The 23898-nt window shown below is 37.0% G+C and overlaps 2 protein-coding genes across 3 annotated transcripts in view; both read left to right on the top strand.

The window, feature by feature from the left end:
- Positions 1-23898, top strand: part of LOC119562446 (sarcoplasmic calcium-binding protein, alpha-B and -A chains-like) — a 112442-nt gene that overhangs the window by 22511 nt on the left and 66033 nt on the right. The gene's annotated exons all lie outside the window — the stretch shown is intronic.
- Positions 2945-6486, top strand: LOC119562445. Its single transcript, XM_037875630.1, has 2 exons — positions 2945-4119; positions 4193-6486. Exons 1-2 carry the CDS (start codon positions 3180-3182, stop codon positions 6445-6447), a joined length of 3195 nt encoding a protein of 1064 aa, XP_037731558.1. The 5' UTR covers positions 2945-3179; the 3' UTR covers positions 6448-6486.

Here is a 23898-nt window from a genome sequence, read left to right on the forward strand (position 1 = left end):
GTCGCGACAAAGTTGGAAAACGAACGCCTTGACTTAGCCGTGTGTTGCCTTCCGGAACTCAGCCACTTGTGTCTCAATTCGGAGATTCCTGATGTCCCAATCCCGAACGTCTCGACGTGGCGATCTTGCTCCTTGTGTGCTTCCCACGGCGTTGCTTCCGACGACTCGCTTGGTTGTAGCTCCCTCGTAGTTTACTTGCTTGACTGATTGTTCACTTGGTACTTTGACTGATCTTGAAGGCTTGACTCCTCGTGATCGACTGATCCAGCTGCCAGCGCTCTGCGGCCTTATATAGGGCTTCCGGGAACCGTTATTCCCCTTTTGCGCACGGCACGCTGGATCTCTCCACTCCGGGTCCAAAGTCCGCGCCTCCTGGTTGACCCACTTGTCCTTCACGTACCGCTTCCAATCGATGCTCCGCCCACTGCTGCCGTCCCGCTGATTCCCACGATGTTTGTGGCACGCCTGTGTGCCACTCCACTGCCGAGATGTGACACTTCTTCTCCCGGTCCAAAGTTCACGGGAGAGTCCAAAGTCCGGTGAAGTTCCGTTATCCGCTTTTGCACACGGCACTCTTGCTCTGCCCGCGAAGTCTCCATTCTCTCTCGATCTCCGCTCCTTGGTCTCCAATCTCTCTCGTTCTCCACCCAAGTCTCCAAACTCTCCTGTTCTCCATCCAAGTCTCCAAACTCTCTTGTTCTCTATCCAAGTCTCCAAACTCTCTCGTTCTCCTCGCCGCGCCGTTACTACGCGAATTCGCCGCGTATCTGGTAAGCGGCCGGCCATCTGCTGCTGCTTCTATTTGTGGGGAGTTATTCAACTCCTCACATTCCCCCCTTACTTCGGGAAACATTTAAGACTGGTTCCTACTCTCCGGCGTTTCCTTGCTTATCCCAGCCTTCGAGTCCTTGTGATTCCCGCGGCGCTCCCTCGTTGCTCCCTCGATGCTCCCTCGACGCTCTTAACTCCGTTGAGTTTCTACAGCGCTGGTCATCCTCCTCGTAGCAACTTTAAATCTCCCGCGCCGATATTTCCTGTGTTCCCACTGGGACATCGATACTCCTGGGCTATCGATCCCCAGCTCGCTGCTCATTGCTGCGTTCCCTTCCTTTTATCGCTTCCTCCGCCTGGTCACACCATTCGTGCGTGATCGATGTTTATTCGTTTATCGATACCGACGGTGCGGCGTTGCCACCTGCTCGTTGCGACATTTCCACGTTGGGCGCCAGATGTAACGAACTGATTTTTGTATGTCTGCTCGCTACGAGATTCGTGCGGCTAGCTCAGAAGATTGTGTGTTCGTCCCACCAAATTTATATGACGTGACTGCCCCGTAGATCAGTGAGAAAACAAAGGTTCAAATGGCAACAGTGGGATTTATTCTCGTGGTATTGGTACAGCGGGTGTGTGGCTATGCTGGCTTCTGTATCTCCTCGTTCTGGTTCCGCCGGCTGCTGGTGCTCCTCCTTCTGGCTTGTCGACGCGTTGACTCGGCTTCCGCTTGGCTCCTGGGTCTCGGGACGCTCGTAGTGGCCGCCTCTGCTCACTCGCCGACGTGCTGCCTCGGGGTCGCTTGTTGCGCCTTAGACTCGCAGAGAGTTCGGCCTTGTGGGCTTAGGGAAGCGTCACCGTTCTCAGACTAGGGTGAACAAGCCTTGCTCTCCAGGCCGACGCCTTTCGAGGCAATACCTGTCCCTTGCTCTGTCCCGGACGGTCCCGCTAGGTTCTTGCTCAGATCGCGCTGACAGTCCAGGCTGTCGCCAGGAGGCTGCCTAGCAGTTCACTTCGCTTTACGCCTAGCGCAGACGAACGTTCCACCCGACTTCACCCTACTGCTTATCGTCCGTGACGCGCCTGCGCTCCCCAATGAGCTCCGCGCGGCGATGGTAACGTGGCTACCGGAAAATGTCTGCTGGCGTCGCTGCCGATGTCTTCTGCGTTGTCTCCTGACCAGTAGCTTGTCGTTCTGGCACTCGGGGAGTTGGGCGGTTGCTGTTCAGGAACTTCGCCGGTAATCGCAGGGCTCTCCAGGCGTTCGCCTCTTGAAACCGCAAATCGATCTACCGCTCGTCCGTCACGCCAGGTCCTGCTTGGTCGGGCAAGGTACGCTGGGTCTCAGACAACTTTCCTCCCCAAACTGACGGTTCCTCGTCGTAGGACTCTTCCGCTTGTCTCTGACAGACCCGCCGGGCGACTCGCCAGGGTGTGGTCGTGACAAAGTTGGAAAACGAAGCGCCTTGACTTAGCCGTGTGATGCCCTCCGGAACTCAGCCACTTGTGTCTCAATTCGGAGATTCCTGATGTCCCAATCCCGAACGTCTCGACGTGGCGATCTCGCTCCTTGTGTGCTTCCCACGGCGTTGCTTCCGACGACTCGCTTGGTTGTAGCTCCCTCGTAGATTACTTGCTTGACTGGTTGTTCACTTGGTACTTTTGACTGATCTTGAAGGCTTGACTCCTCGTGATCGACTGATCCAGCTGCCAGCGCTCTGCGGCCTTATATAGGGCTTCCGGGAACCGTTATTCCCCTTTTGCGCACGGCACGCTGGATCTCTCCACTCCGGGTCCAAAGTCCGCGCCTCCTGGTTGACCCACTTGTCCTTCACGTACCGCTTCCAATCGATGCTCCGCCCACTGCTGCCGTCCCGCTGATTCCCACGATGTTTGTGGCACGCCTGTGTGCCACTCCACTGCCGAGATGTGACACTTCTTCTCCCGGTCCAAAGTTCACGGGAGAGTCCAAAGTCCGGTGAAGTTCCGTTATCCGCTTTTGCACACGGCACTCTTGCTCTGCCCGCGAAGTCTCCATTCTCTCTCGATCTCCGCTCCTTGGTCTCCAATCTCTCTCGTTCTCCACCCAAGTCTCCAAACTCTCCTGTTCTCCATCCAAGTCTCCAAACTCTCCTGTTCTCCATCCAAGTCTCCAAACTCTCTTGTTCTCTATCCAAGTCTCCAAACTCTCTCGTTCTCCTCGCCGCGCCGTTACTACGCGAATTCGCCGCGTATCTGGTAAGCGGCCGGCCATCTGCTGCTGCTTCTATTTGTGGGGAGTTATTCAACTCCTCACAGGTACCTATATTAAACAAACAGACGAAGGAGTTACTGTTGAAACAATAAAACATTTTGGGACTGCATATTAATCTGTATACCAAAATGAAGACATTATCGATGAACTAAATATGGCAGTAGATAGCTTATTAGCATCGAGCAGTGAGTTTCAAGAAAAAGACTCTGGTTGGGCAATAAAAAATTTCAACTATTTTGAAATTACTATAATCAAGCTAGAAAACATTCCTGCTAGCGGATACATACAGGCCCCGAAGAATATAAGAGCCCGAAATGCACTTATAAACGTACAGAATACTGACGTATTTTGTTTCAAATGGTGCATACTGGCATTCATAGCTAATAAAACTCATGAGAGTGCTACCTTTACAACAGCAAAGCAAAAAAAGTATTCACGAGAGAAAATGACAAAGCCCACAACTTACCACATTAATATTAATAACGAAATAATTGTATATGACGGTATAAGATTGGATTTTTCAGGAATCGAGTTTCCAATCACCAATAAAGGAATTATTCATTTCGAGAAAAATAATAAAGATTTTAGCTTAAATATTTATGAGATCGATGCTGATGGTGACAAAATTATCGGTCCAACGTTTAGAACAAAATGTTTTCGAAGTAACCACATAAATGTATTGGGAATAAATAACGTTAACCAAGAAAGTATGCATTACGCTTATATTACAAGTGTAAAAAGATTATGCTACTCACAGCATTCCAAGGCTAAATCAGGAGGATATTTTTGTGATAACTGTCTACAGTTTTTCACGGTTAATAATACTACCCACAACAAATTTGAATGCGGAAAAGTGGCCTCGTTTTACCCTGAAGCAAATACTACAACTTCATTCAAGGGCTTTCACAAAAAATTATCTCCTCCGGTGGTGATATATGCCGATATTGAGGCTGTTCTTGAAAACTATAGAACATGCCTAAATTCGTCTTCAACGTCGTCAACAACAAAAGTGCAGAAGAATACTGCATGTGCCGTATCATTTTATATAGCTTATAAATATAATCCTGATCTTAACGAATTGTGGACATATGAAGGTATGTAAAAAACATCAAAAAATTAATATATTACTATTTTAAAAACTAATTCAAATTTTGTATAATTTTATAGGCGCTGACTGCATACAAAAATTCTGCAAATCACTAAAGGAAAAAACTACGAGCTTGTTTTACATGTACTGGTCAACCCCCAAAAACCCGATTGCTAGCACAATCCATGAACAGGAAGGCAACTGCTGTGCCTGTGAAAAGGAAATCAACGCTGACGACCTGGACAAATATTTTGATCAATTTTCTGGAAAATACATGGGTCCCATTCATAAAAATTGTAAGCCAAAGTACAAATTAAGTGATCCCTTCTTTCCTGTAGTATTTCATAACTTATCTAAATATGACATACATTTATTCATTACTGAATTAGAAGGAGACTTAAGCCCCATACCATGTAGTAAAGAGCTTTATATAGCGCTAACGCAGACAATTAAAATAAATGCCTCAAATAGATTCAAAATAAGATACATCGATTCGATTAGATTTTTAAATTCGAGCTTAGAAAAACTATCGAGCTACATGGAGGACAAAGATTTTAAAATTCTAAGTACTAAATTTCAGGGAGAAAAATTTAAGCAAATGCGTAGGAAGGGTGTTTTCCCTTACGACTATTTAGATAGTTTTGAAAAATTTGAGGATACCCAGCTTCCTGACATTGATAGTTTTTACAATTCTCTCAGCGAAGAAAATTGTAGTATAGATGATTACAATTTTGCCCGAAAGGTTTGGAAAACACTCAATTGTAATACTATAAAAGATTATATAAAACTTTATTTAGAAAGTGATGTTTTAATTTTGACCGATGTTTTCGAAAATTTTAGAAAAATTTGTCAGAAAATTTATAAGCTAGACCCTATTAACTATGTTACAGCACCGTCAATATCTTGGGATGCTATGCTGAAGTATACTAATGTAAATTTAGAACTTATTAGCGACGGAGACATGTACAATTTCTTAAAAAGAGCGATAAGGGGTGGGTTAACTCAATGTACCCAAAGAATTTCTACAGCTAATAATAAATATATAACTAACTTTGATTCAAGTAAACCAAATAACTATCTGAGCTATATTGATGCAAATAATTTATATGGTTGGGCAATGAGTCAACCTTTACCGCTATCAGGATTTAAATTTTTAAGTAATGATCAATTAGAATCGTTCGATTATAAAAATATTTCTGTTAAGGGAAATGTAGGATATATATTAGAAGTTGATTTAGAATATCCTACTGATCGGCATGACTCACATAACTACTTGCCTTTCTGTCCAGAAAACAAAGTTCCTCCAGGAGGTAAGCAGAAAAAACTTATAGCTGATCTAACGAATAAAAGCGAATACATTATCCACTTAAAACAGCTTCAACTTTGTATACAGCATGGTTTAATTGTAAAAAAAATACATAGGGTTTTGTCTTTTACACAATCATGCTGGTTAAAGCCTTATATTGATTTAAGCACTGATCAAAGAAAACTAGCCGAAAATGATTTTGAAAAAAATTTTTGTAAGTTAATGAATAATGCAGTATACGGCAAAACAATGGAAAATGTTGCCAAGCGAAGAAATATAGTATTAGTAAAACATTATAAATCAAGGCAAAATTCGCCAGGCTTCAGGCAACGCATAGCTAGACATGATTTCCATAGCGTTGAGATATTCGGGACAGCGATTGAATCAACACCATCAAAAATTATGTATGATAAACCAAAATATATAGGAGTTGCTGTTTTAGAATTATCTAAATGGTTAATGTATGAATTTTATTATAATTTTCTATTACTTAAAAGTCCTTCTTCGAAAATAATTTATATGGATACAGATTCATTTATTTTATCTTCAGAGGAAGACTTTTACGAAACTATAAAAGAAAATCCCGAACGATTCGATACCTCAAATTATAAACTAGATAACCAATTTAATATAGTTCAAGCTAATAATAGGGAACCTGGAAAAATGAAGGATGAACATGCAGGTAGGGTTATGACTTCTTTTGCTGGACTTAAGGCTAAGGCATACTCTTGTTTAGTTGATAAGGAAGGAAACGAAAACGAATGTATAAAAAAAATTAAAGGAGTTAAGAAATCAGTTATTAAAAAACTGAATCATGAAGATTATATAGAATGTATAAAATATAAAAAAACATTTTATGGATCCCAGCGAGTTATTCGAAGTAGGTCGCACATCCTCTATACTGAAATTATGAACAAAATAAGTCTTAATTATAAGGATGATAAGAGATATATTTTACCAGATAATTGTAATACATTGGCTCATGGTCATTATAATATTGAACATATATTAAATAGTATCCAAAATTAAACCCATTATTAAATAAATGCTTATATATTTATATTATAAGAATAAAAATTTGTAAATAAATAGATAAAAAATTAAACTTGTTATTGTTGCGTTTTATTACTTTAGCAGGTCATTTACAGATATCCATGAGTTGTGGCTGGAATCGAAACCGCTCCATTTTACAAGCACTTGATTATTTTTCCTTTTTAGTATTTTCTCTACTAGGAAAGCATTTTTGTCTTTCACTTGTTGAAGTTCCTCTTCATAAAATGACCTATTAATAGGGGTACCCATGTAATCTTGTATTTCATATGTTACGGGGTATGTAGACTTAACTTTTAAAACTTTAAAAACTTCTGTGGTCCAATTTGGTTCGTACCCTTTCATAAATGCTCCCTTGTATTTACTTTTTCTAACAAAATCACCTACTAAAAATTTATGTCTTGGAAATATTTTTGGTATATTATATACTGATTTTAAAATAAACTCTTCATTTTTCGTGCAGACATCTATAGGCTTCATTTTAATTGTTCGGTGATAAGAATTATTGTATTGATTTACGAGATAATTGATGTTATGAATCCACTTATATTTACCCTGCATACTAAACATTTTCCACATACGATTTTTAAATGTTCGATTAAAGCGTTCACATATAGAAGCCTTGAGATGCGTATAAGTATGATAATGATTTATATCAAATTTATCCATTAATTTCCTAAAAGTGGAATTAAAAAATTCTTTCCCTTGATCTGACTGAATATTCTTGGGTGTACTTTTACTCTTTTTAAAAACAGATTTCATTGCCTCTGCTACATCCAGGGCAGACTTTGTCTTAACTGCCTCGGCGTATGCATACTTTGAGAACGTGTCAATAACGGTCAGTAAATATCTAAAACCCTTATTTTCTTTCCAAAACGGTATCATTTCAACTAAATCAATTTGCCATGTGTCATTTATCCCTTTTTGAACGAACTTTCGCCGTATAAAGTTTTTTCGCGCTGCCTTATGAATTTCATCGACAACTTGTTGTTTGCTCATCTTAAGGTGTTGATTTATTAGTGTTATTTTTTATTTGATGACGATGGTTGCTTAGTCAATAATGCTTGCTTATATACAAGAACATCTCTTTTTATTTCTGTACGCATCTTCTTGGAAATTTCAAAACATAATCGGGTTAAATCTATTTGCACATCTTTATCATAGGTACTTTCTAAATCAGATAGTTGAATATCGAATTTTTGTAAAGATACACACTTAGGAATAATATGATTATTGTAAAGATATATTACTTGCTGTCGTAATATGGAGTTCCAACATAAAAATGTAGTAAAAAATATGCCTAATCTTAGTAATGATCTCCAGGACTCTGAATCAAACTCAATTTTGTTACCATACTGATTAATCACAAAAACGTATTGATTATCTGATTTCCTAAATCTAAAGTTACATTTTATGGAATGCAAGCACGGATGATCAATAATTGTATCAGGCATCAAGAAGTCATACTGGTCCAGTTTCAACTGAATAAATTCCTTATACGTAAGCAGTTGCATCCATTCGTCTTTGTCAAATCCAATGAAATTATTTTTACTTTGCTGCATCCAAACCATTGGCAAAAATTTTCGAGTAGTTGACAGACCACATTTCAATTTTAAGTTATGAACAACATAATACTCGAATCCAAAAATGACTTCGTGATCCTGTTTCTTTCGAGAAGTTTTATTTCTTTTAGTTACACACATGTCCATCAGGTAAGACTACTTTAAATAAACTGTAAATATGTTCTAGTCTTACCGGTATATAAAGGAGAAAGCCCCAGCAGGCACACCCTCAGTTGATTAAAAAATCTCAACCAATGATGAACACAGTCGATCGTAATTCAAGCATTATAGTAGATTTTCAATATGTACTTGGTAACAACAAACAAGTTTTCGTTAAAGAGCTGGCGTTTATGCCTGCTGGAACTGTTATACCTAATTTTTTCCATTTCAAACCGCCATATAACATAAAAGAATTGGATAATGGAGCTCTTAAGCAGCAGCACCTTAACCAGCAGAACGTAAACGGATTGGATTGGTCAGCTGGAGATATTCCGTACACAAGTCTTGAAGAAATACTAACACCACTCAATAAGTATCACGCAGTTCTTGTTCGTGGTGAAATTAAAAAGAATTTTTTAATCAAGTATTTATCAACAAACATTATCGATATAGATATTGGAAGAAGTTTAACTCAACTACCCAATTTTTTTACAAATTGTAGAATACATAAGAAAAAACTTCCACTTCGATGTTTATTAAATAATTTATTTAAGCTGTTTGTTTTCTTAGAAAACACCAATTACGAAATATATAGCAATGGTGACACATGTGTTTAAAATTTAGTAAAAAGAAATTCATGGTCCTATCAGGTTGTCTCTTATTATGGATTCTTTTAAGAGATTTTTTGGAAATGATCCCCGTAAAAATGGATACACGCAACTTATTTATTGTAATTATTGCGGATCTGATACTCATTTCGAGAAGAACTGCTCCAAGAAACGCGATCAAGAGAGTATTAATAAAACCTAGTGTAACTTTAAAACATTATATAAGCAATTAGTAATAATATAATATATTAAAATTCATTCCGAAGAAAATAAATTTTTTTAATAAAAAAAATGTTTGCAGAATTTATACATCCTTTTACAATGCTTATTTGTGGACCCTCAGGATCGGGAAAAACAACCTTTTTAGAAAATCTAATCACCAAAAAGAATGATCTTTTTAATATTTCAATAGATCGAATTATTTGGTGTTATGCAGAGGAGAGTGCCAAGCCCAATTTCGAAAAAATTGAATATTTTAAAGGAGTCCCTGAAACAGTTGAAAATGAAACGAATGAACCAATTCTTTTAATATTGGATGACTTGATGATGGGAGCCTTTAATAAAAATGTGTGTGAGCTGTTTGCAAAAGGATCACACCATAGGAATTTATCAGTAATAGTGGTAACTCAGAACATATTTCATAAATCTTCGCACACCAGAGATATTTCACTTAATACCAAATACATTGTTGCTTTCAAAAATCCTCGTGATAAGCTTCAATTTCAATGTTTAGCAAGACAAATATACCCAGAAAACCCAACGGAGCTATTTAGAATATATAAAGAAGTAACGGAACAACCTCACGGATATTTACTTATTGATCTCACTCAGGGCATTAACGATCTCTTAAAATTTAGATCTGACATTTTTAATTCAGAATATTCTGTGTGCTATTCAAATGAAAATGGTTTACAAAAAGAGCCTAAATCGCTTGAAAGCGAACAAACATTTATTGCATGTGCTCAAAAAGGCCGACAACAGACTACGTAAGGCAATTATAAGCAATAGTAATAGTGACCTGGTAAAAACAATAGTAGAGAATAAAGTTACTAAATCCCATCCCATAAAGTTACTAAATCCCATCTTAATGCTCTAAAAAAGTATAAAAATGCATTGCGCTACCTTTCGTGCCCAAAGCGTACATTAAACTCTAAGAGAAAAGTCCTTATTCAAAAAGGGGGATTTCTACCGATTCTAATAACTTCATTGCTTTCTGGAATTTTTGGAAAACTTTTAAAAAATGATTAAAAATAAACATAATTTAAGCAAAGTAATTTTAATGCATCCTAACAGCTATCAGAAATTGTTAAACAATGATAGAGGAAATGAATTAATAAATATAAAATTTTTACCAATTTTGAATAATAACAAAATAAGTAATTTCGATAAATGGCTCAAAATTCGTCAAGAATTAAGTTACTATCAAAATAAAAAACGTAATAAATCATGGAATCTTCAAAATGAACAAAAAGCGAATCCTATTACAACCAGAACAAGTGAATCCCAAACCACTGATTGGATAGATATAAAGCCCAGCACATCAAAATCAACATCAAAGCATGAACACTCACGTCAGGAAAAATTTGAGTTCCCCGATTTACCGCCTGAAAGTGATGATGAGGATTTTAGTTCAAATAAAAAAGAAAATGTAGTATCAGATAAACGAAAAGTGAGTGATACCTCTTTTTTAGATAGTCAAACAGATAAAAAGAAAATAGGATTAGAGAAACCAGTGCTCAAAGTGAAGCTTAATGAACGACAACGTAAATTAAAAGCAAAACTACAAAAATTAAAAACGGAAACTTTACCTTATCAAAATTTTAAATATGTAACAGGACGTCAAAGGTTAATGCGATCGGTTAGAACAAAAAACACAGTACAAACCGGTAAAAATAAATTAAATTGGATTTCATATCATTAACTTCCATAAAAAATCAGATATGGGATATTTAAATGAGATTTTTATCACATTGTTAAGTAATGACTCAATGAATGTTTTTCCTGACAACGTAAAGTGTGCATTTACAAACATTGTAAACATTCCAGAAGACATGAACGATGATTGGGAAGTCGGTATTACAGATATATATTTGAATAATTACATTAAATATACACCTAACCAAGATAAAAATGTCGTTGAAGAAACCGAATTTGTTAGTCTTGTAAATGCTGAAACATTTAGATATAAAAATGTATCCATTCAAACGAATATACCTGAAAAACGGATTGATTTTTATTTACACGGACATAATAAAACCAAGGTCAGTAGGTAGTAAAAGACCACGATGCCTTCGTGTATTGCATTATAATGGAAAGGAACAAAATATTCAATTTAATAATATTGAATATTATCCTTTGGACATATGGTCACCAAATGAAATCTCAATATTAATTACTGATTCCAATGGATATAAGGTACCATTTGAAACTTCAGCTGTTCCGATTTTCGTTACTCTTCACTTTAGAAGAAGGAGAAGGTCAAGACTATAAATAATGCATACCCAAATATTATTTATTTAGAACTAAAATAGTCATCATGGTGAAATCTTATCAGGATTATTATGTAAATCAGTGTGGTGGGGGCTTAAGTAATATCGGAAGTCTTTACATATCTCCCCATATAGTGCAACAAGGACTTTAGCGGTCTTTTTAATTACATAAAACCTCTTTTTCTTTCGGGCATAACTGCTATAAAAAATCAGGCTGCTGAGACTGGTAAGGCTGTAATCAATGAATTTGGGAGAAAGCCTTTAAGAGATATAATTCAAGAACAAAGTAAAATTGCTTTAACAAATCTTTCAAATAAAGCAATTGATAAAATTACCCGTTTTCAAAGTGGAAGTGGAAAAAGAAATAAAAGGCTAGGTAATAGGAAAAAACGACTTCATTATACATCTAAACGACAACGTAAACATACCCAAACGCAACCTAAAAAAAAAAAAATCAACAAGAAAATTAAATATTAAAGATATTTTTTCTAAAGCAAAATGAGTACGCATATCGAATGTATGAAAAGTGAATTAGATTTGTTTGCGGCAAACCCCACTCAAAGTTCTATCCTAAGAACTGAAGAAGTATCATACAATCCCATTGCTTCTTTTTACGGCGCCTCTTCAATCGAATTTGTTTGCTTGGGAAATGGTGAAACGTATCGAGATTTATCAAGTGTTTATTTACGACTTGTTGTGCAACTTAAAAAAAATGATAACAGCAGCATTGAAGGAAATGCTGTTGGTGTTGTAAACAATATTCTACATTCAATATTTAGAAGTTCATCAATTTATTTAAATAATATACTGGTATCGCAAAGTGATAATAATTATCACTTTAGAGCGTATTTGCAAACAATTTTAAACTATGGAAGTGACGCCTCTGAAAGTCACTTGGCCTCCCAAGGTTATTTTCCAAATTTTGGTAGAATAACAGCAGGAAAATATGTATATCCGGACTCGAATGAGACCCTTAAAAATATGTTTCAAAATAGTAACAAGGTTGAGTTATTCGGAAAAGTTCATGGAGATATTTTTAATCAAACCAAACTGCTTGTTAACAATGTTGATTTAAGAATTAATTTCAATATTGAAAAAACAGCATTTTATTTAATAGAAACTGGTACTGAATCAAATTTAAAGATACTAGAAGCACAACTTTTCATGAACCATATAACAGTTAACCCAAGCATTTTATTGGCTCATCATCATGTTTTACAAACAAAAAATGCTTTGTACCCATTCAGCAAGGTTGAAGTCAAATCATTTACAATATATCCAGGAAACAATACACTGTCGATAGACAACGCAGTTATTGGTCAAATACCAAATTTTCTGGCCTTTTGTATGGTTAAAAACCGCTCATACTCAGGAAACCGAACCTTAGACCCATTTCAATTTGAACATTTTAAAACTCAACGCTTTAACCTATTGGTTAATGGAGTTCAAGTTCCTTCCCAGGCTCTGGAGTTCGATTACTCGAACGCTGAAAAGGTTCAAAGCTCAAGAGGTTATAATATGCTTTTTAGATCATGTGGAATTAAACATTACGATCGGGGACTACAAATTACCAAGGAAATGTTTGATTCAAACAGTTTTATATTAGGCTTTGACTTAACTGCTGATCAATCAAATTCAACTATATGTTCAAATTTAATCTCTCAAGGTACTATAAGAATCGAAGGAAGATTTTCGGAACCACTTGCTGAAGCAGTTACTTGCTTGGTATACTGTGAATACGATTCAATGATTGATATTGATAAGCATAGAAATATTCGTACGCTCTTTTAAAATGAATACTTTACAAATTGAACATTTTCTTTCTAAGCATCCAAAGACAAAATCTATTTTTAAAGGAGTTTTTCCTTCGGAGAGGTTACCAAAAACTATTTTAAAGTATCCCGCACTAATAATTGCGAATACCGACACTTCAGATCAACCTGGAACTCATTGGATTGCATTTTATTTTGATAGTCGTAGGTCAGCAGAATTTTTCGATTCATACGGTCAATATCCCCAGAAAAAAGAATTTGTAAAATTTTTAAAATCTAACGCTTATAAATTTTTTTTTAATAAGCAACAACTACAGGGATACTTTTCTAACACTTGCGGACATTATTGTATGCTGTACGGTCTTTTTAAAAGTAAAAAGAAAACACTAGATTTTTTTTAAAGAAAATTCAAGAAAAACGACTATTCATTTAATGACAAATTAATAATAAAAATGTTTAAGAACCATTTTAAAAAATAAAAAACATATATATTTAAGTAAAATTAATTCGTTTTATTCATTGTTTTGGAGCAATACGTTTGTTTAACTTATAATATTTAATCATTAGATTAAGGGCTTCCTCTTTCAGTGCAGGCAGCATATGACACTGACATGTGTCTGGTCCAGATGAGGCACCATCGTCGCTCCAGGGACAAAGCTTATAATGGAATCCGAACTTCGAATGGATCAACTCTTTTTTCTCTAAATCCTCCAAAGTAGCTTTTAGGAACTCCATCCTTTGTAGGTGTTGCTCGAAAAGCATGCCTTTAAATTGCATCAAGAATAGTTCAATCTGTTGAGCGTACATTTTTAAGGAAAACTATTTCTTTTTCAGACCGATTTAAGACTGTTGTTGGATTAAAAAACTCAGCTCTTTATATTGAAGAATTTTATTTACTTTACTTATTTACTGATAAAAATTCAATTTGAGCACAACTATATCTGTTCAGATCTTTTCCTTTATATACCATATGAGTTATTCCATTCTCATTTAATTTCCTAAATGGTGTCTTTGTAGAAAATTTGTTCACATAACTTTTAGGTAGAAATATTCAAACATCTTTGTCGTCCTTGTCAGTTAAATACAGTGCTAATTTAGTTCCATATGGTGTTTTTTCAGCTTACACCCAGTGATCTTATACTCAAATCCAATACATAGATTTTCAATTTTTGTGTAGCCAATCACAGGCTTCACATCATTTAAGGTCTTTAAGAAGTCCTATCAAATTTAACAGAATTAGTTGATAATGTATTTACTTTTAATTTATATGCATACCATTTTTGATCCTCGTAAGATTGGATTCGTTGTGCACTAGTACCTAACTGTTGTATACTAATTCTTTAACCCGAAATTACATGGTCTTTTATACTTGTCAAAAACTATATATTTCTATCAATTCATGTGGAGTAAATGAGATAACAATATGTCTTCATTATACATATCAAAATACTTATTCAAACTATGTAATACTTGAGAATCAAGAAGAAGAATCAGAAATACATATCAGTATGTCTATCTCTTTTTATATTTATATAAATCTTTCAATAGCGTTAATATAAAGTTAGTGTATATAACGTAAGAATTGTCTCTCAGATGCTATATAAGATACATTTTTTATAGAAAAGTCAGTTTATTTTTAAAAACATCGAAATGGTGAAGTATCATTGCGAGTTGTGCTCAGAAACAAAATCCTTTACTACTCGCAGCGGCCTAAAAGCGCATACCTTAAAAATACACAACTTCGCCTATCAGAAATCTAAATCTTCCTATTATTATTGTTATTTCTGTCCTAAAGTACGGAAAATTTGGTTGCGATACGACTTTAATATGCATCGTCTGTTGGTTCACAACGCAGAGCTTAAAAGTATTTTTAAACCAAATAAAAATTGTCCAATAAATAAAAAACAATTATAAGATCTCAATTTAAAAAATAGTTTTTACTTTATTTTCCTTTATTTAATGTATATTTATAATTAAAAAGTTAAGAATCTAGATCAAATAAAACATCTACATAGTAATGCGTTGTCATCTCCATCATCCAGCAAAGTTAAATAATGGTTAGTCGGTGGCGGTTGAGGTCCCATAAGTTCTTCAAAGATGTGGTCGTCGTTAGGGAAAACATCTTCTTCTGGCCTGGATAGGTCGTCGTCCAATTGAAATTCCTGTGCACACTGATATTCACCTTCGCTTTCATCGTGTGTGATAAGGGATTCCAAAAAAGCCTGCGTAATAGTCCCTAATAGAAACTGGCTCCATTCAAGAGACTCCAATTCTCGGTCCCTTTTTTGGGTCGATGATGCAGCCGGTTGAAATACGCTTTGTAGAAGGCGATCAACCGAATCTTCTGATTCGGAAACCTGCACAAGGTCCAGATCCGAGTGTTCAACTATTTCAAGATCAGAATCTTGCGTGGGTGGTAATTCCAGGTTGTCAATCTCAACCTCGTTTTCCGAATCGACAAATTCAACGGTTAGATCCATAGGTATGCAGTACTGAGGCATTTGAAGAACTGATCCTGAGCAATTTGAGTGGTGTCATTTTTATAGTCTAGAATGTTCACTTAACAGGTTGACATCTACAGGGAGTGCATACAGGCATGTTGTACTCCTAGAACCAATCCGATTGGTTCTCGAATATAAGGAGCAGCCCAACACCCCAGTAGAATGGTTATTTGAAGGAAAACGAACACAAGTATTGATAACAAGTTACCGGGGGTGAACGTGGTGTAGGAGGGGTTAGGATGTAGGTAAATATCGAAGGTGTACAACTTTGACATAGGTTAAGGAAAGGAAATCTCTGTGTAAGCAATATATGAATAAATGGTCAGTTAAGGTCGGGCCAGCATTGGCATAAGATGTCGCGATGAACCATTCGAATTTCCTAAGCCTTAAGCTAAGAGTAGCTATTAAAAGCGGTTGCGGAGGTTTTTTAGGCGGTTTTAAATGTATTTTGTATGAGTTGTTTTTAATTGCAACGTATACTCATCCCATAATCAGTTTGTTTGGTATTCCACGGAACCCTCCCGTTTTATTGCATTTCAAATATTGTGACCCCTCGTTATCTTCTGAGAATGAGCAGGAGAAAGTGAACGTGTGTACCCACGAACCCGAATCTCACCCCCTACCCTCGAGTCCTTGCTCATGATTGCTTGTGCGCGAAGGTGTGAAATTTCAGTTTTGTGAGTTTTGTTCAAAATGTGCAGTTTTTATTTTAGAACAGAGAAAATTATACCATTGGAAAGGGCTTGAAAAATGCTTTCCAAAAATACCAAATTTTTTTTTTTTTTTTTTTTTTTTTAGTGAGGGGGTATACTAATTACGGTATCGGCGGTCATCGTCGTTTTTTGCCTTTTTCAGTCGAGTAGTGGGAATATACGGGAGGAGGCAGAATTTGAAATTCGTTACAATTTTCCGCTTCAGTGCTTCGTTTTAAGAAATTCTTAAAACTAAACTTCTTATCCTATACATAAATATTATTGGGTCTCTAGATATAAACCCTGAAAAGTGTTCCCAATAATAAATTTAAAACATAAACCCTTAAGTGATCCCACTACCTAATTTTTCTATACACAGCCGTCTAACTTTATCGTAGACACAAACAATTTTGTATATCCTCAGCCCTGAAAAGTGATCCTATAAGTCTTATACAACTTGAACATTAAAGTGATTCTTCAGCTCATTTTTCCTAGACATCCGTCTAACTTTATCGTAGACACAAACAATTTTGTATATCCTCAGCCCTGAAAAGTGATCCTATAAGTCTTATACAACTTGAACATTAAAGTGATTCTTCAGCTCATTTTTCCTAGACACACTCCTCAAAAGGAATCGTATAACATATAAGAAAAACTAGAGTATAAGACCGCAGCGGCGGTCATCGCAGCGGCAGTCTCGGCAGCGTCCAAACCGCCGCTGCGAAAACCGCCGCTCCCGTATATTCCCACTACTCGACTGAAAAAGGCAAAAAACGACGATGACCGCCGATACCGTAATTAGTATACCCCCTCACTAAAAAAAAAAAAAAAAAAAATTTGGTATCATTGTAAAGCATTTTTCAAGCCCTTTCCAATGGTATAATTTTCTCTGTTCTAAAATAATAACTGCACATTTTGAACAAAACTCACAAAATTGAAATTTCACACCTTCGCGCACAAGCAATCATGAGCAAGGACTCGAGGGTAGGGGGTGAGATTCGGGTTCTTGGGTACACACGTTCACTTTCTCCTGCTCATTCTCAGAAGATAACGAGGGGTCACAATATTTGAAATGCAATAAAACGGGAGGGTTCCGTGGAATACCAAACACACTGATTATGGGATGAGTATACGTTGCAATTAAAAACAACTCATACAAAACACATTTAAAACCGCCTAAAAAACCTCCGCAACCGCTCTTAATAGCTACTTAAAAAGATAACAAGCAGAAAAAGATAGAAAGTTTTGTTAGGTCGATTATTAAATAAACGTTGAAGTGGGAGCCTCCGAAAGTAGCAATTTTTAACGGTTCATAAATCTTTAACGACATAATCTTTCATAGTGGTGTTAGTTTTTATACCCGTTACTCGTAGAGTAAAAGGGTATACTAGATTCGTCGGAAAGTATGTAACAGGCAGGAGGAAGCGTTTCCGACCCCATAAAGTATATATATTCTTCATGTCCGTCTGTCCGTCTGTCTGTCCGTCCGGATGAACGCTGAGATCTCGGAAACTATAAGAGCTAGGCTATTGCGAGTAGGCGTGCAGATTCCTGAGCTTCTTACGCAGCGCAAGTTTGTTTCAGCAGAGTGCCACGCCCACTGTAACGCCCACAAACCGCCCAAAGCTGTGGCTCCTACAGTTATCATGCTAGAATAAAATTTTTAACTGAAATGTATGGTTCTCATCAATACCTATCGGTTGACCCAAAAAAGTTTACCACGCCCACTTGAAAGCCCACAAACCGCCCACAAACTTCAAAAAATCGTAAAAATGAACGCGGATATCTCGGAAAATATCAAAGATAGAGAAATGGGATCTTAGATTTAGATTCCGTAGCCTTGTACGCAGCACAAGTTTCTTACGCGAATATGCAACGCCCACTCTAACGCCCACAAGCCGCCCAAGCCTGTGGCGCCCACAATTTTCATGCTAGATAAACAATTTTAACTGAAATGTATTGGTCTTGTCAATACCTATCGATTGATAAAAAAACTTTGCCACGCCCACTCTAACGCCCACAACGCTTCGATCTGTCTACCGCCGGTAGGTGGCGCATTTAAATCTCGCTTTGCTGCTTGCATATCTCCATTTTCCTTTGGTCCCTTTAGCTGAGTAACGGGTATCTGATAGTCGAGGTACTCGACTATAGCGTTCTTCCTTGTTTTGAATTTGTTTTCTCTCATACTTAATCGTGTATGAAAATGGATTGAGTGCGACTTATAGTTATTTTTATAAAAATAAAAAACCAAAAAGTTCGTAAAATTTTTCGATTTTGCTATACCATATAAAATTCAATAAATTTTATTTTTAGTTCGTTGAAAAGTTCAATCTTTTAGCGGAAAAACGCAAAAAACTGCATTCTTCCATTAATTCCAGAAAAGAAATTACAGATTTTTGGCCAAAAAATTAACTTTCTGGCCCAGTGCTTGGCGTTTGCAGCGAACGATACATACAACGACTGTAAATAATCGACGTGAACTGCAAGTGGAGCTGCAATTATTCTCAGCGCTAAAAGAGCGCCCCAATGCATCAAACTGGAACCGAGAGGCGATGCGAGCTAAAACTGGGGAAATCAAATGTTACCAGTGTGGAAAACTAGGCCACAAAAAGCAAGACTGTAGATCTGGATCCCATGTTTCGGCAACTGGAAAGGAGTGGCGGTCAGGGTGCTACAGATGTCAGGAGCCGGGACACACAGCCACTAATTGTCAAAAAAAGTGCAGAATACCGGATTGGGAGTAAGAACGGAAAAAAGAGTGGAGCTATGCGCTATAGTGGAGCCTCAATTGAGTATGCTGGTCAATAGTGAGAGATTTCTAATTACCTTTGATTCGGGAGCTGAGTGCTCATTAATTAAGGAAAGCGTTTCTAATAAGATAGTTGGTAAGAGGATTCATAGCGTTATTTCTTTAAAGGGGATAGGTAATGCCAATACCTACAGTACCGCACAAGTTGAATCAAACATTATGATTGATGGAAATTCCTTGGTTGTTTTGTTTCATATAGTACCAGACGAATGTATGAAAAATAATATTGTAATCGGCAGTGAAATATTGGCTCAAGGGTTTTAAGTAGAAGTCTCCTACGATAATTTTAAAATTTTTTAAACTAAAGTTGTAAACATTTGTGAAACCGCAACCTACTATTTTGATAAGATTGAAACTGAAATGGTCGAAAATGAAATTGGAATTTTAATATCATTGCAAACGCAAACGCGTGTGATTACTGGGGAAATGCGTATTCGTTTGATTGAATCGACTAAGACTGTGCAAAGGCGACCATACAGGCTTAGTTCAAGCGAACGGGAGTTAGTCCGTGCTAAAATTAAAGAATTGATCGAATATAAAGTTATCAGGCCTAGTAACTCACCATTTGCGAGTACTGCATTATTAGTAAAGAAGAAAAACGGCTCAGCTAGACTTTGTGTTGATTATAGAGAATTAAATAAAAATACCGTAGTTGATAAGTTTCCATTACCGTTAATATCACATCAAATAGCTAGACTTAGGGGAGCTAAATATTTCACTTCTCTTGACATGGCTAGCGGGTATTACCAGATTTCAATGCAGTCTGAATCAATCGAATATACTGCTTTTGTTGCCCCTGATGGGCAGTACGAATTTCTTGCGATGCCTTTTGGATTAAAGAACTGAGCCTTGCTCATTCGTTTCTAATTGTTTATATGGACGATATATTAATTGTTTCAGAAACGAAGGAAGAAGCGTATGATCGTTTAAAACTTGTAATAGACGTTTTAGTGAAGGCAGAATTCTCTTTTAAAGTGCTTTTTCTTGAAAACTACAGTTCGCTACCTTGGCTATGAGATACAAGCGGGGGAGATACGTCCAAATCTTATCAAAATAGAATCACTAGTGGCGTTGCCTCCACCGAAGTCAGTTGCTTCTTTAAGACAGTTCATTGGGTTGGCGTCACGTTTCCGTCAATTCATTCCGGGGTTTTCTCAACTGATGAAGCCTTTATATCTTCTCTCATCTGAAAAGAATAGTTTTGATTGGCAAACACAACCTGAACAAATTCCCAGTAAAATCATAAGTGTATTAACAAACAAGCCTGTCTTGATTATTTTTCATCCTCAATTTCCGATAGAACTGCATACCGACGCCAGCTCTATCGGACATGGTGCCATCTTTTTGCACCGCATAAACTCTAAGCCACGTGTGGTTGCATACCTTAGCAGAGCAACTAGCCCCTGTAAGTCCAGGTATACATCATAAGAATTGGAAACGTTGGCTGTCGTGAATGCTGTAAAACATTTTCGTCACTATCTGCATGGGATGAAATTCGTGAAATAAAGTCGAGTTGTCATCTAAGATTTATCGTTGGTGGAAGTTTCTACAAACATTTGAATTCCAAATTTTATACAGGGATGGTAAACGTATGGCACACGTGGACTTTCTATCTAGGAACCCGGTGTGTCTAAAGAAATATTCAGTACTAAATAAAATAGAAGAAAAACGAATTGACTTAACAGAAATATCGGAGAACTGTATACTGGTGGAACAACAAAAGGATCCAGAAAATCAGAAATTTTAACTAAGTTGAAGAATGACGATTTACCATTGGCATTAGTGGCCACTTATGAAATTAGATCAAGTGTCTTGTATAGAAAGAATCAGAGGAATTCAGAAACGTACTTTTCGCTGGTCAGTTATAAATCAGGTATATGAGTCTATCATGCATCTAGGTTGGGAGGAAACACTGGATAAAGTGTACGATCATTACTGGTTTTCGGGTATGGGAAAATATGTTCGAAGATTTGTGGAGAACTGCATTACATGCAGAGTTTCTAAGGGTACGTCAGGAAAACCTCAGATGGAATTACACCTAATTCCAAAAATAAGCAATTCTTGGCACACTGTTCACATAGATATATCGGGAAAATTGAGCAGAAAAAGTGAATAAAGAATAAAGAATATATTATTGTAAAAATCGACGCTTTTACAAAATACGTTTATCTATTATCACACCTTTTCCTTGGATGCTAATACTTGTATACACACAATGAAATATTCGATTGCCATTTTTGGCGTGCCAACACGTTTAATTGCCGATCAGGGGCGCAGCTTCACGGGCACAAAGTTTGTGCAATTTTGTGCTAGCCAAAAAATACAATTACATCTAATTGGAACGGGCGCTAGTCGAGCCAACGGACAAGTTGAAAGGGTCATGAGTACACTGAAGAATCTGTTGATGGCTGTTGAGACAAGCTCTAGATCGTGGCAGGATGCACTGGGGGATGTGCAGTTAGCTCTTAACTGTACAGTTAATCGTAGCACTAAGTGTAGTCCCTTAGAACTTTTGATTGGTAAAGTTGGGCGACCACTGGGGTTGATACTTATTAGTGATACCGAAGATGAAATTGACAAGATTAAATCAAGGGAATTGGCCGCTAAGAACATGGAGCAGGCCGCTGGATATGAGAAGACCAAATTTTAAAAAAATATGGCTAAAGTAACAAGGTTCTGTGTGGGTGACATTGTGCTGCTTAAAAACAGCGAGAGACAGCAAACGAAATTAGATCCAAAGTTCAGAGGACCCTTTTTAGTGGTCGAGGTGTTGGACGAAGACCGATTCGTTTTAAAGTCTACACAGAACATTAGGCGTTACAAGTACCCACACGAAAGTTTGCGAAAGTTACCGGATGTGCAAGTTCCAGAAGAGCTTGATGTAAATTACAAAGAACACAATCAGTTGGAAAATCCTGTTGAAAAAGAGAGTGTACGTGAAGCCATGTGATTGGCGATGGACGAGAGTTGCTTTATACATAAATGTGTTTGATAATTTCGTGACGTCGAGTTGCTTTACAAATGTTTTTGATGAATTCGTGAAGCCAAGTTATGGGCGATGGACGAGGAATGTGGTTGATGAATTTGTGAAGCCATGTTTTTGGGCGATGGACAATTTAAATTGTTTGAAAATGTGTGAAGCCATTGTGTTTGGCGAAGAATTTAAAAGTTGGCTAGTAAAAGTCTAGTTTTGTATTTTGGCTTACGAATTAACCATTTGAACTGATTAATGTATAATTTGAAAATGTTTTATTGATCTCTTGTTTGGAAATGTAAATGAAAAAAAAAATGGGTTTTAAGAGAATATAACAGAGATATGTTACAATAGCCTACATGTTAAAAATAGAAGTTAACATTATATGGATTTGAGATTATGTGGTTAAGTTCTTCGGAAGCATTCAAAAAAAATTATTAAGTGGAATGAAATTCAGATGTTTATTATAGACACGAGGATGTGTATATGTCAGGATGGCCGTGTCGGAGAGGAGGTAATTCAGTCTTTCGTTAGGCATGAGACTTTAAGGTGTGACCATGGGTCGTGTTGGTACATACCAGTTCTGGTATGATGGGGACTCAGTTTGCGAACTGAGTTTTTGTGTGGATTCGTTGCGTTTCTAGACCTGGTCTCTCCCCTCTCTCTCGTCCCGAGCTATAGCGTGGTGTACAATTGAGGATTGCTAAAAGGTTAATTATTATAAGCAACAAAGGCAACGAAGACTCGCTGCATCAGCCAGAACACAATATGGAACAACAACAAGCAATCGATCAAGCGACTAATGAGAACCTGCATGGAGAAGGCTCCAATTTTCCTATATATATACATATATATATATATATATTTCCGTCTATCCGTCTATCTGTCCATTCATAAAGCTGTGATCTCGGAAACTACAAAAACGAAGAACATAAATGCTCATTCTGAGCGTCATTTACTCAGTTAGAGTAAAACTTTTTTAAAATAGAACTTACGAAAATGAGTACCTTTTGAGAGATTTTGAGAAATTATTTAAATCACTGTTTGAGAATGAATGTAAACTTTCTGAGACAAAATGAAACAAGTTCTCAAATTGGAAAACTTTTTAATTATAAATTGAGAGCGACATACTTGCTTTTAAAATGTTTTCTGTAACCATATTTTATATATATATGAAATATTTACTATATTCAGTCCGAATTTGCCGCTCCTGAGCCGAGGACCATTGACTTCGCGCGCTAACCGAACGCGTGTATTCAGAAATGGAGCCGCGTATAGAAAGATTAAAGGAAAATATTTGAAGGTGTTGTTTATAAATTTTCTTCTTAAAACAAGAAAAAACTTCCTTACAATCAGAACAAACGTTCTTAAGTAAAGAAAAAGATTTTCTTTTCTTCTTAAATCAATCTCAAAGTAGAGCGGGGCCTAGCGAGTAGATGGCTCGAAATATTTCCTTAGGAAAGCGCACACCGGAGGTCGAGTTCACGAAAAGACGTTCTGCAAATATTTTTATTTTCACAACCTCTCCTAACGTCTTGTGCCCGCATTTGCCCCTTTCGTACTAGCTGGCCTACCGGTTAGTGCTTGCGGTCGTTAGTTCAATCTCAGGAGAAGACGGTATGACATTATAAAACTTATCCCTTTGTGTAAATATGAGCGAAGAGTATAAATCTAAGTAGAGAGCAACATGAGCAAACTTTTTATACCCTTGCAGAGGGTATTATGATTTCAGTCAGAAGTTTGCAACGCAGTGATGGAGACGTTTCCGATTCCATAAAGTATATATATTCTTGACTAGCATCACTAGACGAGTCGATCCTGCCATGTCCGTCTGTCCGTCTGACCGTCCGTTTCTACGCAAACT

Source organism: Drosophila subpulchrella, unplaced genomic scaffold (genome assembly GCF_014743375.2).
Source record: "Drosophila subpulchrella strain 33 F10 #4 breed RU33 unplaced genomic scaffold, RU_Dsub_v1.1 Primary Assembly Seq477, whole genome shotgun sequence".
In the NCBI taxonomy this organism is placed as follows: Eukaryota; Metazoa; Arthropoda; class Insecta; order Diptera; family Drosophilidae; genus Drosophila; species Drosophila subpulchrella.